This window comes from Aquarana catesbeiana, linkage group LG01 (assembly GCF_042186555.1).
Source record: "Aquarana catesbeiana isolate 2022-GZ linkage group LG01, ASM4218655v1, whole genome shotgun sequence".
Classification (NCBI taxonomy): Eukaryota; Metazoa; Chordata; class Amphibia; order Anura; family Ranidae; genus Aquarana; species Aquarana catesbeiana.
In genome coordinates this window covers 760,474,948-760,492,432 of record NC_133324.1, presented here as the reverse complement: position 1 = coordinate 760,492,432, position 17,485 = coordinate 760,474,948, and the positions used below count along the sequence as shown (strand labels likewise).

The following is a 17,485-nucleotide window of genomic DNA, read 5'->3' as shown; positions in this document are numbered from 1 at the left end:
CGTTGCCATGAGGTTGTGTGCTCCCAGCACACTGACTAAGCTGTCACTGACAGCTCTCAGTCAAGACTTCTGATCTGGAGCCAACGGGATGGGGTCATGATCATGTGATTGCTATGAGAGCCAATGAGAACCACAGCGGTCACATGATACATAGATGTGCCCCCTGCTGGCAGACCTTTACTTAGGCTTTAATGCCTGGAAGACAGCATGGTTTGTGTATCCTGTGACTGCTGTTATTGGTTCTCAGTGGCATTAAAGGGTTAGATGAGATTGTATAGGGATTGTACAAACAGATTGTGGAATGTAGGGCCACCCTAAAAGTGCTTGAAGTAAGTAGGAAAATACAGAGTTGATTTCATCAGTAAGATCTACGTAGCTTTATTTAGTTGGTTGCAATAAAGAAACATTAAGCTAGCCAGAGATGGATCATTTGCCCTATATACATAATCGTGGTATAAAGAGGAATCCTTCCCGCTGACACATAATACACATTGGGGTTGACTTCCTAAAACTGCAGAATACAAAATCTGGTGAAGCTCTGCATTGAAACCAACCAGCTTCCAGGTTTTTTGGCAAAGCTTAATTGAAGAGGCTGAAGCTAGAAGCTGCCTGGCTACCACACAAAGCAGCACCAGATATTGCACTCTCCAGTTTTAGTAAATCACCCCAATTGCATTCTGACAGTGGGAACTGTTCTGCTGTCAGAACACAGTGATCAGTGGCTGCAGCCCATTGGGTGGAAAGGTATTTGGCTGTTTGTATACTGCAGTGGACATGATTAAAAAGGGGGAAAATATGTAAAATGCACCAGCTCTTGCAGCTCCACATTCTAATATGATAACATATATTGTGCACATCTAAAGAGATACCAAGGATTTGTTTTACAATCGTTCAAACAAGAAGGAACCCATCAGAACAGAGATGCATACTGTCTTTCTCAGGATTTAGTTTTCATCCCCTCCCCCAATTTGTTCTTGGTAATGGAGTACATAGCCTTTTATACATAACATTACCCTAGCAATAAATATCTTTTATTGGTTACCTAGCTTGGTTCTTCAAACCCCTAAATGTACTACAACCAATGGCATGACTACTGCATATGCTCCAATATAATCCTCCCTATCCGGTACAATATGCTTTGTTTCTCAAACATTTTATAGATGCTTAGCATGGCTTTTATTTAATTTTTGCCAATTTTCATCATGATCCAGCCTGATACAACCTTCCATTTTCTGAAGTGTACTGCTCACTTTACTAACACAGAAAGGGGTGAATATACCGTACCAGCCCCATGCAGGCCAGGTAGTGCGACATAGCTTTCTGTTGGCTACATGTGTATTTACAGTTGGCAATAGATGGTATACTATTTTATGACTGATTTTACAGTCATAATATAAGAACAAGGAAAGCCTAATGTATTTTATTAAATCAGAACTTAGTACATTCTTTCAAGTTACAATTTTACATCATTTTAATATACTTCAAATTCTGAATATATATGAGATAAAACAGTCTATCACATTAAGCAAACAAATGTGAAGAGACACATAATATCTAAGCGGCGCTTGGATATACTTAAAATTCTGTTACTTGTGGTATTGGGGAATGTTTCTGTGTTTATGTATATTATATATACTGTATAGTGTGTGAAAGTGTAAATAGATATCTTACAAGTTGACTTTTCTAAGTGAATTTTCTCTACTGCTGACTATGATTGGGTGTTAAAATGTTATTCTTTGAGAGTTCATACCCCATCACCTTGTCACCTAAGGTAGGGGGATCAACCTGTATTACTTTATTCAGCAATGCATTCATTGTAATGAGTTTTGTCAGAGCTTAGGGAATAGTGTGAAAAATTTATTCTCAGATGAGCAGTGTTCAGTGTCTAAAAATAATAATTTTAAAACCAGTAAAAAAAAAAAAAAAAAAAAGGTTATTTTAACCTGGACTACTATCCTGGATAAGTTTAACTTACTTTTTTCCTGAATACATTGGACCTATGCATTTAAAAAAAGGAAGCATTGACCCACTAAATATACCCTTGCCTGGGGCCCATTTACATGGTCACTTGTCCTGGCTCAGAATGCTTCTCATTGTGTTTAGTGTTCATAAATAGGAACTTTATTGGAAAATGATGAGCCCTATACTGGGTGCAGCAGGCTTTTCTGGAAGCTCTGTGAGATTATTATTTGATAATAGCAAAGTTTCCAATTCTTATAATGCCTTATGTATGATTTCCCTTTACATCACATTTACACATTACTATATAAAATGTAGTAGATGGATTCAGATTTACTGTATATGTTTATTTATATTTGATTTCTTATGTTTATAATACACAGCGATTTAGCTTTCACAGAGCCATTCACATCAGTTCTTGTACCACAGAATTTTTAAGTCTCATGCGACAGTCAGATTGTCAAACTCATAGATGCTGTAAAGCAACCCATAGACATTAATTGACATGACAATATTGGCATGCATTAAAAAGGGGATCAACTCCAGAGATAAAACGATAATTCTCCCACTCGACAAGACTCTGGTTCGGCCGCACCTAGAGTATGCTGTCCAGTTCTGGGCACCAGTCCTCAGGAAGGATGTACTGGAATGGAGCAAATACAAAGAAGGGCAACAAAGCTAATAAAGGGTCTGGAGGATATTAGTTATGAGGAAAGGCTGCGAGCACTGAACTTATTCTCTCTGGAGAAGAGACGCTTGAGAGGGGATATGATTTCAATATACAAATACCGTACTGGTGATCCTGCAATAGAAATAAAACTTTTTCGCAGAAGAGAGTTTAACAAGACTCGTGGCCACTCATTAAAATTAGAAGAAAAGAGGTTTAACCTTAAACTACGTAGAGGGTTCTTTACTGTAAGAGCGGCAAGGATGTGGAATTCCCTTGCGGTGGTCTCAGCGGGGAGCATCGATAGCTTCAAGAAACTGTTAGATAAGCACCTGAATGACCGCAACATACAAGGATATACAATGTAATACTGACACATAATCACACATAGGTTGGACTTGATGGACTTGTGTCTTTTTTCAACCTCACCTACTATGTAACTATGTAACTATGATGATGTCATGTATTCATGTAAAAACAAATGTTGGTGTATGCTCTTGTCACTGAGTTGTCAGCCTCCTACTTCTGCAACTTGGAAGATACAGGGATGCTACAACACATTGTTAAAGCACATAGGCAATCACAATTAGCTTTTTAGAGATAAGGAGAAGTAACTAGAAACAGTCTGTCCACCTTCTCTTCTTCTTGTTCCTAGAAAAGCTGAACTGTTATGCAGGCAAAAAGTGTACTCTGTAATTTGACGTTAAAACAAGGAAATAACAAAACAGACAAATATGGTCATACAAGGGGCCTGAGATCACCAGAAAGCCACTTGTAAATGTAAATAGTGTTTATTAATCTCTCAAAACAGGCAAACACAAATAGCTTTCTTCAGCAACAGTGAAACAAACAGTTCACAGTCCTGGTAAAAAAGACCTTACAACCTTACAACATGGCTCACCGCCAGTCTCTCAGTCCCATACTGAGGTTTAAGGTTCCCACTTAATTTGCAGTAAAAGACAAGCTGCAGGAGCTCAGTAAAACTAGAGTCTTAGTCTCCAGAGAGTATGCCCTTGTTCACAGCTGTGAACCACTCCACAGACTTTGAAGGTTCCTTTCCCACCCAAAAAGTCTCTCTGAGAACCCCTGAATACTAGCAATGTCTCTTTAACTCTATCTTAAAGGGACCACGACCCAAATAGTGGGGAAAAGCTGTCCAGGACACACTCCTGGCGTAATGCACAATATACAGTATATATAATCAATTAAGATTTCAGATGTAGTGTTACATATAGTTACATATAGGTGAGGTTGAAAAAAGACACACGTCCATCAAGTTCAGTCTATGTGTGTGATTATATGTCAGTATTACATTGTATATCCCTGTATGTTGTGGTCGTTCAGGTGCTTATCTAATAGTTTTTTGAAACTATCGATGCCCTCCGCTGAGACCACTGCCTATGGAAGGGAATTCCACATCCTTGACGCTCTTACAGTAAAAAAAATCTACGTAGTTTAAGCTTAAACCTCTTTTCTTCTAATTTTAATGAGTGGCCATATGTCTTGTTAAACTTCCTTCCACAAAAAAAGTTTTATCCCTATTGTGGGGTCACCAGTATGGTATTTGTAAATTGAAATCATATCCCCTCTCAAGCGTCTCTTCTCCAGAGAGAATAAGTTCAGTGCTCACAACCTTTCCTCATAACTAAGATCCTCCAGACCCTTTATTAGCTTTGTTGTCCTTGTTTGTACTTGCTCCATTTCCAGTACATCCTTCCTGAGGACTGGTGCCCAGAACTGGACAGCATACTTTGGGTGCGGCCGGACCAGAGTCTTGTAGAGCGGGAGAATTATCGTTTTATCTCTGGATTTGATCCCTTTTTAATGCATGCCAATATTCTGTTTGCTTTGTTAGCATCAGCTTGGATTGCATGCCATTGCTGAGCCTATCATCTACTAGGACCCCCAGGTCCTTTTCCATCCTATATTCCCCCAGAGGTTCTCCCCCCAGTGTATAGATTGCATTCATAGTTTTGCTACCCAAATGCATTATTTTACATTTTTCTATATTAAACCTCATTTGACATGTAGTTGCCCACCCCATTAATTTGTTCAGATCTTTTTGCAAGGTTTCCACATCCTGCAGAGAAATTATTGCCCTGCTTAGCTTAGTATTGTCTGCAAATACAGAGATTGAACTGTTTATCCCATCCTCCAGGTCGTTTATGAACAAATTAAATAGGATTGGTCCCAGCACAGAACCCTGGGGGGCCCCACTACCCACCCCTGATCATTTATCCAGTACTCCCCATTCATCACCACCCTCTGAACTCACCCGTGTAGCCAGTTTTCAATCCATGTACTCACCCTATGGTCCAAGCCAACGGACCTTATTTTATACAGTAAACATTGATGGGGAACTGTGTCAAATGCTTTTGCAAAACCCAGATACACCACGTCTACGGGCCTTCCTTTATCTAGATGGCAACTCACCTCCACATAGAAAGTTAATAAATTGGTTTGGCAAGAACGATTCTTCATAAATCCATGCTGATTACTGCTAAGAATACCATTCTCATTACTAAAATCTTGTATATAGTCCCTTATCATCCCTTCCAAGAGCTTGCATACTATTGATTTTAGGCTAACTGGTCTGCAATTCCCAGGGATGTATTTTTGGCCCTTTTTAAATATTGGTGCTACATTGGCTTTTCTCCAATCAGCTGGTACCATTCCAGTCAGTAGACTGTCAGTAAAAATTAGGAATAATGGTCTGGCAATTACTTGACTGAGTTCCCTAAGTACCCTCGGATGCAAGCCATCTGGTCTCGGTGACTTAATGTTAAGTTTCCCAAGTCTAATTTTAATTCTGTCCTCTTTTAACAATGGAGGTGCTTCCTGTGATGGGTCATGAGGATAAACACTGCAGCTTTGGTTACTGAAGCCCCCCTGAATCCCTCCTGAAGACTCAGGATAGGAATAAATAAAATTCCTTCGCCATCTCCCCATCCTTTGTAACCAGATGTCCTTCCTCATTCTTTATGGGGCCAATATGGTCTGTCCTCCCCTTTTTACTATTTACAGACATAAAGAATTTCTTGTGATTTTTTTTGCTCTCCTCCGCTATGTGTCTTTCGTGTTCTATCTTAGCCACCCTAATTGCACCCTTATGTTTCTTGTTGCATTCTTTATAAAGTCTGAATGCTGATGATGATCGCTCAACCTTGTATTTTTTGAAGGCCTTCTCCTTTGCTTTAATATGCATTTTTACATTGGATTACAGCCATCCAGGACTTTTGTTTGCTCTTTTAAATGTATTACCCAATGGGATGCATTGGCTAATGCCCTTATTTTCTAGCAAGGTTCGTAGTTTAGGGAAGTTGTCTCTTTTGAAATTCATTGTCTTTGTATTCCCCTTATGTTTCCTATTTGTGTGATTTATACTAAAGCCAATTGACCTGTGATTGCTGTTTCCCAAATTGCCCCGTATTTCCACATCCGTGATGAGGTCTGTATTGTTGGTAATCAGTAGATCCAGTAATGCTTTATTTCTAGTTTGTGCATCTACCATCTGAACCAAGAAATTGTTCTGCAAGACATTTAGGAACTGGTGAGCCTTAGACGAATGCATGATTCCCTCCGCCCAGTCTATGTCTGGATAGGTAAAATCCCCCATTATGATAACACTTCCCATCCTTGCTGCTAATCCAGCTTGTGATAAGAGATCCATCTCCCCCTCCTCCCTCAGGTTAGGGGGCCTATAGCATACTCCCAGTATTATTTTCCCCTTAGCTTCATCCCTCTGGAGCTCTACCCATAAGGATTCCACCTCCTCCCTAGCTCCCTTAGTGATCTCTCACATTCACTTGTACATTATTATTGATATATAGGCATACCCCTTCCCCTTTTTTACCCTCTCTATCCCTGCAATAAATGGTATATCCTTGAATGGTTGCCAGCCATGAGAGCTGTTGAACCAGGTCTCTAAAATTCCCACAAAATCCAAATCCTCCTCGTACAACAGTATCTCTAGTTCACCCATCTTGTCCACCAGGCTCCTGGCATTGGTGACTATGCCATGTAGTTTAGACCAGTCACATACTATCCTCTTATTGGGTGTTCTGAGATTGCAACTAGGACTTGTTACTAGGGATGAGCTTCGAGTTCGAGCCGAACTCATGTTCGACTCGCACATCGGCTGTTCGCCAGTTCGCTGAACAGCAAACAATTTGGGGTGTTCGCGGCAAATTCGAAAGCAGCGGAACACCCTTTAAAAGTCTATGGGAGAAACCAAAAGTGCTAATTTTAAAGGCTTATATGCAAGTTATTGTCATAAAAAGTGTTTGGGGACCTGGGTCCTGCCCCAGGGGACATGGATCAATGCAAAAAAAAAGTTTTAAAAATGGCAGTTTTTTCAGGAGCAGTGATTTTAATAATGCTTAAAGTGAAACAATAAAAGTGTAATATTCCTTTAAATTTCGTACCTGGGGGGTGTCTATAGTATGCCTGTAAAGGGGCGCATGTTTCCCATATTTAGAACAGTCTGACAGCAAAATGACATTTCAAAGGAAAAAAAGTCATTTAACCACTTCAGCCCCGGAAGGATTTACCCCCTTCCTGACCAGAGCACTTTTTGCGATTCGGCACTGCGTCGCTTTAACTGACAATTGCGCGATCGTGCGACGTGGCTCCGAAACAAAATTTACGTCTTTTTTTCCCACAAATCGAGCTTTCTTTTGGTGGTATTTGATCACCAATTTTTATTTTTTGCGCTATAAACAAAATAAGAGTGACAATTTTGAAAAAATCGCATTATTTTTTACTTTTTGCTATAATAAATATCCCCAAAAAATATATAAAAAAAAATTTTTTTCCTCAGTTTAGGCCAATACGTATTCTTCCACATATTTTTGGTAAAAAAAATCGCAATAAGCGTTTATTGATTGGTTTGCGCAAAAGTTATAGTGTTTACAAAATAGGGGATAGTTTTATGGCATTTTTATTAATTTTTTTTTTTACTAGTAATGGTGGCAATCAGCGATTTTTATCGGGACTGCGACATTATGGTGGACACATCAGACATAATTTGACACATTTTTGGGACCATTGTCATTTATACAGAAATAAGTGCTATAAAAATGCACTGATTCCTGTGTAAATGACACTGGCAGTGAAGGAGTTAACCACTAGGGGGCGGGGAGGGGTTAAGTATGTCCTAGGGGAGTGATTCTAACTGTAGGGGGGATGGGCTGTGTGTGGCACGTCACTGATCTCTGCTCCGATGACAGGGAGCAGAGATCCAGTGACACTGTCACTAGGCAGAATGGGGAGATGCTGTTTACAACAGCATCTCCCCGTTTGTCCTCTCCGTGAGGCGATCACGGGTTTTCCTGCGGCGATCGAGTCCGCGGAACCGCGACCCGAATAACGGAGATCGCGGCAGGTGCACGCACGCCTGCACGCACACGGAGACAAATTCAAAGTAACGTACGGGTACGTTACTTTGCGCAGCCGTGCCATTCTGCCGACGTATATCTACAGGTGCCGGTCAGGAACCGGTTAAAATTACTTGCAGCTATTAATGAATTGCCGGTCCGACAATACAAAAAACAACGGCATGGGAATTCACCACAGGGGAACCCCGAACCAAAATTTTAAAAAAAATGACGTGGGGGTCCCCCTAAATTCCATACCAGACCCTTCAGGTCTGGTATGGATTTTAAGGGGAACCTCGGGCCAAAATTTAAAAAAATATGGCGTGGGGTCTCCCCAAAAATCCATACCAGACCCTTATCCGAGCACGCAACCTGGCAGGCCACAGGAAAAGAGGAGGGGACGAGAGAGCGACCCCCCCCTCCTGAACCGTACCAGGCCACATGCCCTCAACATTGGGAGGGTGCTTTGGGGTAGCCCCCCAAAACACCTTGTCCCCATGTTGTATAAATTCAACAAAACAAATAATTCTACAGCTCATTAATTTGCAAGGATCTGATCCAATAGCAAAGAAACAGCATAAACAGAAAAAATGTTCATTTGGTTTTTGTGTCAAAATCTTCCCAAAAAAATGTGATATCTTCTTTCCAACTTCCACCACACCCGAGTGTTCAGTGAGCCCACTCCCAATGAAAAACTCACTCACCAGCTCCAATTGCCCCCACTTGCGTGTAAGGCTGCAAAGCTTAATGGTTCCAAACAGACAGGATTAAACCAGCAACTCATCTATCCGAATATAAGTGCAAAATCCGTTCCATATGTGAATGAAAAAAATGCTCCAATAGTGTAATTCGTACAACCAGTTTAATGAAAAACACAAATACCAAACCTTTCCTTGGTAGGCTCATGGGATAGTAAGTCACAGGTGTGACGAAACATGTCGGGGCGTGGCCGTGCAGTGGTGGACACCAGGAACGAGTGACGCGAAGAGAGACGAGCATCGCAGTTTAGCCTACCAAGGAAAGGGACCTGTCAGAGCGGCTGGGTGAGCGAGGAGCGGGTAAGATAAGCGAGTAGACGCCTGCATACCTCGGGTCCGCCGTGACCGCAATACCTCACGAGTGTTATTCAAGTTGTTGTGCTATGCATTGAAGGGCAGTGTGCTGTGGGAGTTTTACTGTGCAAGTTTTGAATTTTAAAAGTGTGAGTTTAACCATTGAAGATTTGGTATTTGTGTTTTTCATTAAACTGGTTGTACGAATTACACTATTGGAGCATTTTTTTCATTCACATATGGAACGGATTTTGCACTTATATTCGGATGGATGAGTTGCTGGTTTAATCCTGTCTGTTTGGAATCATTAAGCTTTGCAGCCTTACACGCAAGTGGGGGCAATTAGAGCTGGTGAGTGAGTTTTTCATTGGGAGTGGGCTCACTGAACACTCGGGTGTGGTGGAAGTTGGAAAGAAGATATCACATTTTTTTGGGAAGATTTTGACACAAAAAACAAACGAACATTTTTTCTGTTTATGCTGTTTCTTTGCTATTGGATCAGATCCTTGCAAATTAATGAGCTGTAGAATTATTTGTTTTGTTGAATTTCTAGTACAACTCGTTATAAGATTTTTTCACATATCACTTGGTGTCCACTATCTATTTATATTTTTATATAGTAATTTTGTAGTCATTTTGTAATCATTTACAATTTATTCACACTGTATTAGGTGTATAATTAGTTAAGTAGTCACTGTAAGGGTGTATTTATTTATTTTGAGGTAAGCGCTACTGTTTTATTTCACGTGTGGTTCACATATAGTGTACACGTTATAGATAAAAACATTTTGTTTTATTCTATTTATGTGTTGGTGTTTTTCTATCAGTCTAATTGATACAGAGTTCCTATGTAACTAAATAAAATGAAATGTTTTGTAAATGTGTTTTGTTTGATGTGCGGCGGGTGGCTCATTCTTTTCTATAATTTTGGGTTAATTATTGCTTAGATTGATTTCAGAAGTTGTGGTATGAGCAGACACGGTTATTATTGATTTAAACCAGCATGAATAATTATATAGGACACCATGCCCTGTTTTGAAGTAGTCTAAAAGCGTGGCTTGCTGTCAATATTAGTAAAATAATAGAGATATTAAAAGTATTAAAAACATTGCAAATTGTATGTATTGTATGTTTTGTTCCAGAAAGGGTAGCAAGAACACTCTAGTATGTAGGTTTGATGGACCTATATTGTAATGTGATGCAATTAGCAGAACACCATTACTGCCCATAATGGAAACAGATAATTTATGGAAGGTTCCTATGTACGTTTCCAGAGAGCACCTTTGGGACAGTTCCTCTTCAAATAAAAACTAGAACCTTGACTAAGATACATCTCTGAAGGCACCAATAAACCTTTTAAATTTCACATGTTTTGGAAAAAATATATAGGCTTTTTTTAATGGTAATAATAAAAATTCCAAAGATCCAGCATAATCACTGTGGCAAGACTCACATGTCATAATAACAGAATAGTTAGGAGATAACATGTTCTGTTCAACCAGATATGGCTTGTTATCTCTTAACATTGCAAGTCATGGTAACTGTCATTTTCCCTTCATTTTCATTCCAGTGGGAAAAGCTACAGATGACAAAAAGTGAGCGGCGGAAAATAGTCTGTTCTGTATCATTTCACATAATTGCCATTACATGTGTAGTATGGTCACTATACGTGCTTATAGACCGAACAGCAGAAGAGATCAGGCAAGGCAATGACAACGGTAAGATGTTTTACATGCCTTTCAACTGTGATACTAAACAGTAAGGTAATGCATAACTTCACTATGTTCCTGGAAAGACACAACAGAATGCAGTATGCATATACTGAGCCCCTCAACCAAGAGAAGGAGTTTATACGGGTAAAAATAGTTCCATTTTCTTTTGTTGATTCCCTGACAAACACAACACCAGAGAAAATGTGTTTTTCCTCTAAATGACAATCCTCTTGCAGGCAGGTGATATATTCCATGATATTGTGTCCCCCAAATAACTCAACAACAAATAACTTTTTGCAGTTAGTACAAAAAAAATTATTTTGCTATGTGTACAATATAACCTGTAAATAATGGCATTTATGCTGACAAATGTAACCCTGATGACTGCCAGTGCCATAAAGCTGCAATATCCAACACAATTATGCTCAAAGTAACTGAGTAATCCTGAGAATCTCATTAGTAATCTGTCCTTATCTGACTACACTAATTAGAAATTTGTTTTATTCCTAGGGTTCACTGCACAATGCACACACCTATTGCTAATTGCACTCACTTATTGAACAAACAATTTTTTTTGTAGATAGATAGATAGATAGATAGATAGATAGATAGATAGATAGATAGATAGATAGATAGATAGATAGATAGAAATAGATATTGTATGTGGGTTTACTTCTCTTCCATATATTAAGATGAGGTGTTGCTCGTAGGAACCAATAAAAAAGAGCATAAATGAAACACTCACAGGGGATCAACCTACCATAATAAGTCACAAAAGGGCAGAAGCCCCAAAACATTTTTGTGGCAAAAGGTCTGGGCTTTGATGTTCTTGTGCTATTTCTACGTACTTTGCAGTGTCCGTCCATAGACAGAACATGGTTAATGACATCAGGCCTGTTTGATGGTTGCCATCAGCTTCCCTTATTGTTGGCTGTTTAGGGGTTGAGCACTTGTGGTAAAGGATAGCTCCCTAGACACCCGAGATCAGTGTCAGATTAAACTCTGTGGAGGTCCCTAGGCAATTGAAACCCTTGAGTTGATTAACTTTTTCTATCGGTAAACATTTAAGAAAGCTTAATTGTAATTTCTTACAAGATCAAATCAATATTATTTTGATCCATTATCTCAGGACCCGTAAATGGCATGGGGCCCATATCCCAGTGCCTACTCTGCCTGTTTGGTAATCTTAGAAGAGGAGGTGTAGATCGCGCTGGACTGACTCGATCAGTCACTGTTGTAGGTTATCTAGAGTATGGGCAGATGGAAAGAATTGGTTTCCAGAAGTTCGTGCCCAGTTGGAGGAATAGGTGGTGGTGAGCCCTGTTCGGCCTGGGCTGCTACCTCGGGGTACGGCCTTATGGTCGACTCCACGTGTGTTAAGAAAGAAGTGAGATTAAAGGAGCGCCCGGTATCCAGTATAGGTAGGTATAAAGGTATTTTATTGAAATTTCAGCAATAGAAAATTTATATTGCTGAAATTTCAATAAAACACATTTATACCTACCTATACTGGATACCGGGAGCTCCTTTACTTTTACTGTTTGGTAATCTGGCACTGCCTAGGATATTGTGATTCACCAGCTATACCTATATAATAGATTCTTAAGTGCAATATATTTTCTTTCTATTTAAACTTATTAAATTTTTAATATGTTGTTGTCATGCACATTAACATTTTTTAAGCCTTCTAGGAAAGAAAGGGTTCTTCTAGGGAGAGTAAGGGAAGGAAGGGGCTGGCCAGATTCAGATATACAGAAGAAAGTCTGATCTGTCTTGAAAAATTGGCAAAATTTGCTTGCATATCACATGATATAATAAAAATTGTAACATGATATTTCAGTAATGTAGTATAAAACCATTAAAATATTCCCGGTCATTAGGGGGATCTTTTTGATAACTATACTCCTTATTACTATTCCCCAGCATATTTACATCTTCTGTTTCAACTAAATTTGCTATCACAAACTCCATGGCAGAAGTTAGTAAACGTGACTCAGAATCTGACTGATTGCTTTGGGCAAGATTGCTGCTTTTCTTTTCAATACTGAGCCTTTCTTATCATATAAAAAGTCTAATGTATTATAACAGTTTTTCTTTTTGGTACCCGGAAAAGACAGCTAATTTATATATACTTAAAATGACTATTTTCATAATTTTTTTTCAAGTGCACTGCACCCTCTCTTCTTACCAAAATATTTTTTTTGGCTGAGATTACATAGCTGTTGTTGGCATGCAATTTTTTTTTAAATTAATAGTGAATATTTCTAAACTCACTTTTTGATGTTGCTCTCCTGCCATAGCCATCAAACTGCATCCAATTTGTAGGCGGACTCAAATATTGAGTGTAATTTTTGCCAATCCTTTCGACATCCCTTCTCTAATCCATGTTCTGGGCATGACGGCATTCACAGATGAGATATAGGAGTATCAGGAGACTGGTTTACTGATAAAAAATTAATGCACATATGAACTTTTCAAAGATAAGTGTCAAGTCCCTGTCTGCAGTTTGAATTAAATTGGCAAAATCAAGGGTTGCTTCAAAACTCAATCCAAGCAAAGCATATTTTTTTCTTACCATTGGAAAGAGTGAGGCTTTAATCACTTAATTTTTTAAACCTGTATACTACTTGTGGACCAGAATACAATTTTACATATCTTTTTATTTTATGACAACATTGTCAAAAGTTAGGCTAATGAAAGAATACACATGAAAGGGCCAATGAACAAAGAGTCTTCAACACATAAAAAACTGAGCAGATGCACCTTTACTTATTAAGGGTGATCATCTTTCCTTTTTGCCATGTCTTTGACAGGCAGCTCAGAGAACAGGTGAGCTGGAGCTGTATGCTTTGATCTCTCTGACTGTCTCAGTCAACCCCTGTTCAGCTCAGAGCAGGAGGGAGGAGGAGGGTTGCTAACCTTGAAGATTCTGCTCATGCAGTGTGATCACTGCACAAGCAGAGAGAGGGCTCACATCCCTACAACAGTTCACACCGGTCGATAATCTGTTTCAGTTTTCTATATGGAAAACTGCTGTATTCCCTCTGGAAATTAGGGGCAGACGTACACTAGTTTCTATTTCACTGTGAAATAGAAAAAGGCACGGGTGGCACAGATAGACTTGTAACAAGACTATCTGTTTTGTTGATGTGACACACGCCACTCTATAATTTGTCTCTTTTATAAGGACATTAAAGCTACTCTTTCTGCTCCTGCTATATGATTCATAGCAAATCACTTGCTTAGAATGTGGCGGAAGCGCAGCAGGAAGTAGAAAATACATTCTAGAAATCTCCTAAATGGGAGTTAACCATCCCTCTAATGATCAAAAAGTAAAGAAAAACTTTTCATAAAGCTGAATTTCCATATCGTTTAATTATATAATGTTCTATATACTGTACTAAAAAAATTTTTTAAAAATAAGAAAACTGTATCTGAGGAGGTCTACTTTACTTTTGTATACAATTATTCTAGTTGTGTATGGTATTTTATCTCACAATAATTTTCTGATACGACTGTTCACATGTATAAATAATACATAGGTGTGAATTCAAATGAATGGATATTTAGATATTATAGGCCTTTATTTCTCATGAATAATTTTTTCACAAGTTATTCTATTTCCACCTCAGATGGTGTTATTTTCTGCTCTTGTTAACAGACACCTCTTAGATCCTCACAGAAGCCAAAACCAAAACTGGGTGATAAGTTTTGTATATTTGCATTCACATAAAATACTGCAAAATTAATATAATATAAATATGGTAAACTCAAAGTGTTTACATGATTAAGCATCTAACAAAAAAGAATAGTGAAGTGAAAAAAGGCTAATAAGCTCCTCCAGTTGGAGACGAGATGGATCTATTTGCTACAGGCAACCCGATTCCTAGGTCTTAATGAGGGGATCAGTTATAAGCCCTTTTTGTGACCAGTGTCTTTCCCCAGGTACGTTTATTCATTTTTGACTCTTTGGTTTGGTGACTTGGAGTGTCGGACTTATTTGGAGTTGTTGGTCACTGATCTGGCCATGTTTTCCACCTATCCTCTCTGTCATTCATTTACCCCTAGGTGCTATTGTGACCCTCTATATGTATACATTGATCTGTGCTTGGCGGGTTGTCCAGTTTAGTTTTGCCAGTTATATAATCTCCAATATAAGGAAAGTGATGTATGGCAAGTTATATAGAATATTTCATATGTGTCCTTTTTTCATTACACAAATGCGATTGCTATTTAGGTTGTGGAAATTCGATTATTCACATGCATGGCCACACTCATGCTCACCGCAGCCCTTAAGTGGGGTAGGTGTGCATGCACATATTCCAATATTCTATTTTATTTATTTAAAAGTTTCATTTAATTTCATTTTTCAAACAATCCCCCCCCTTTTTTTTCTCTCCTCCTCACCCACCCCACTTGGATCCTTTCTGGTACCTTGCCAATAGATCCCCGTACGGACACCCAAGGGTGTGCAGTAGGGCTCTTTTGTGCCCTGCTGCATGCCCGCCTTGAGGTATCCTGTTTCCCTATGGTGCTCCGGTCATACGGTGATCAGACCAGTCTATACCATCCTCCAGACTGCAATTCCACTCTGTTAGTCAGATACTGTCTCCACTGCTGGTCACAGCGGTGTCTGACTGCATACCAGAGGTCACAGCCACTTCCGACCTCTGGTTTCTGTTTTCCGGTCTTCAGTCCATAGTGCAGGAACCTTCATCTTGCGTCCACGGGGCGTCAGTGCGGCGTGACGTCACACGCTGCATTTTGGCGCCACAGGGAGGGATATTTCAAGCTTATAATATTCAGACCTGTTTAGGCTAGCTGGGAGCTCATGAGGAACACGGCCGACAGTACCAGATAACCTTTTAGCTGGATGTGGAAGAGCCAGTGTCCCTGCTCTGCATTCAGTTTTAACTTAAGCTTTATTTTTTTGTTTTTTACTTTTGTTCTCTTAGATCGATACTGGTCATCCCTGTGCTTCTCCATGGGGCTTTGGCTGTTCATTTTTCTGGCATCCTCCCACTTCTATGTCTCTCCTTGTTGTGGTGGTAAGGGCAGGGTGTAGCCCTTCACACAGGGGTGAGACACATTGATGTGAGCAAATTTTCTTGAAGCTATAAGGATATGCCTCATATACTTTTATATCTCCTTAGTGCATAGCATTTCCATATATTTATATATACACATTTTTAGAATTTGTTCGACGAGTGTGTCGTTTTCATGTACTTGATCGATATATACCAACGTCTTTCTTTATGCCTCTCCGTCCGCATGAGCTCTCAAATATAGATAATTTCATATAATAGGACTATGGTGAGTACAGTTCATTTACCAGTAAGTGTTATGGACCTGTGCTCTCTTTATCCTTAATCCACACATTGCTTTTACAACATACCATATATATTGCAGGTATGGTCATACCTTTATATGACTGATTAAATAAAATAAAACACACATCCTTCCCTACGGGAGATCTGGCACCCCTTTTTTGGACCGGTCTGGATGCAGGCTCTTGGGCATTCTCCCAGTTGCGCTCTCTCTGGAACTCATTCATAAGGTATGGAGACCGCGTGGTTGGGGGTCTGTGTGTGTGGGGGGATTTTTTGTTGTGGTTTTGTTTTTGGAAGGGGGAGGTGTGGGGGTTGGGGCCCCTTTTTTCCCTTTTTTTTGTGTTTGCTTTGTGAGTATGGTGGAGCCATGTTTGTGCAAGCTTTATACCTGTGTTAACCCTTTGTGAAATGTGACATATTATTTAATTTTTGTTTTCTTTTGTTTGTTTGTTTACACATCTAAGGTTGAACATACCATGTGTTTTTATTAATTAAATATCCTCGTCCTTTCCTGATGAAACCCTTTCGGCGAAACATGTCAAAATTTTTTGGACGTGGCTAGATTTGTATGTGACTACAGTACTCTCATTTGTCAGTGATAGGCAATATGTGTATACCTATGACTGTAAACTGTATTCCCTACCTTTTTAAGTGTTTTTTTCCAATAAATATTTCTATATTTTATATTATTAATTGTGTTTCTTTATGTACCTCAAAGTCCTACATTCTCTACCTTCATTTTGTTCTATCAATTTTTAGGGATGTTGGTACTATTACTCTTTGTAGTTATTAGGATCTGATCTCTACCCTACTTACTTGAACCATATTTTAAGGTTGGATCAAGCTTCTTTGTCAAGGAAAACATTGTGACAGAACCTTTTACAGCTTTTAAAAATGTATGTTATTTTGCAACTCTTTAAGCCTCCTACCCGCAGAGTCAGAAATGGCGGTGCTTATTCTTGACCTGATAACATATTCAGAAACCTCAATTTCCCTGAGTGAAGAGGTAGAGAAGTATTATTATTATTAATATTATTATTATTATACAGGATTTATATAGAGCCGACAGTTTAAGCATCGCTTTACAACATTAGGGCAGACAGTACTATTACAATACAATTCAATACAGGGGGGAATCAGAGAGCCCTGCTCGTTAGAGCTTACAATCTAGGAGGGAGGGTCAGGTTATACAAAAGGGTAATAGCTGTGGGTGATGAACTAATGGAGAAAATAGTGCAGTTGTTAGATGGAGGCAGGATAGGCTTCTCTGAAGAGGAAAGTTTTCAGGGTTCACCTAAAAGTGGATAAATTTGGAGACAGTCTGACAGATTGGGGTAGCGAATTCCAGAGGATGGGCGAGGCTCGGGAGAAGTCCTGGAGGCGGATATGG

The 17,485-nt window shown here is 39.3% G+C and overlaps 1 protein-coding gene across 4 annotated transcripts in view; it reads left to right on the top strand.

Moving 5' to 3' along the window:
* MARCHF1 (membrane associated ring-CH-type finger 1) overlaps window positions 1-17,485 on the top strand; it is a 554,749-nt gene that overhangs the window by 370,125 nt on the left and 167,139 nt on the right. For all 4 annotated transcript variants that reach the window (XM_073606075.1, XM_073606082.1, XM_073606080.1 and 1 more), the window contains one exon: window positions 10,624-10,771. In XM_073606075.1, coding sequence (XP_073462176.1) covers window positions 10,624-10,771 — 148 coding nt within the window. The remainder of the gene's footprint in view (window positions 1-10,623; window positions 10,772-17,485) is intronic.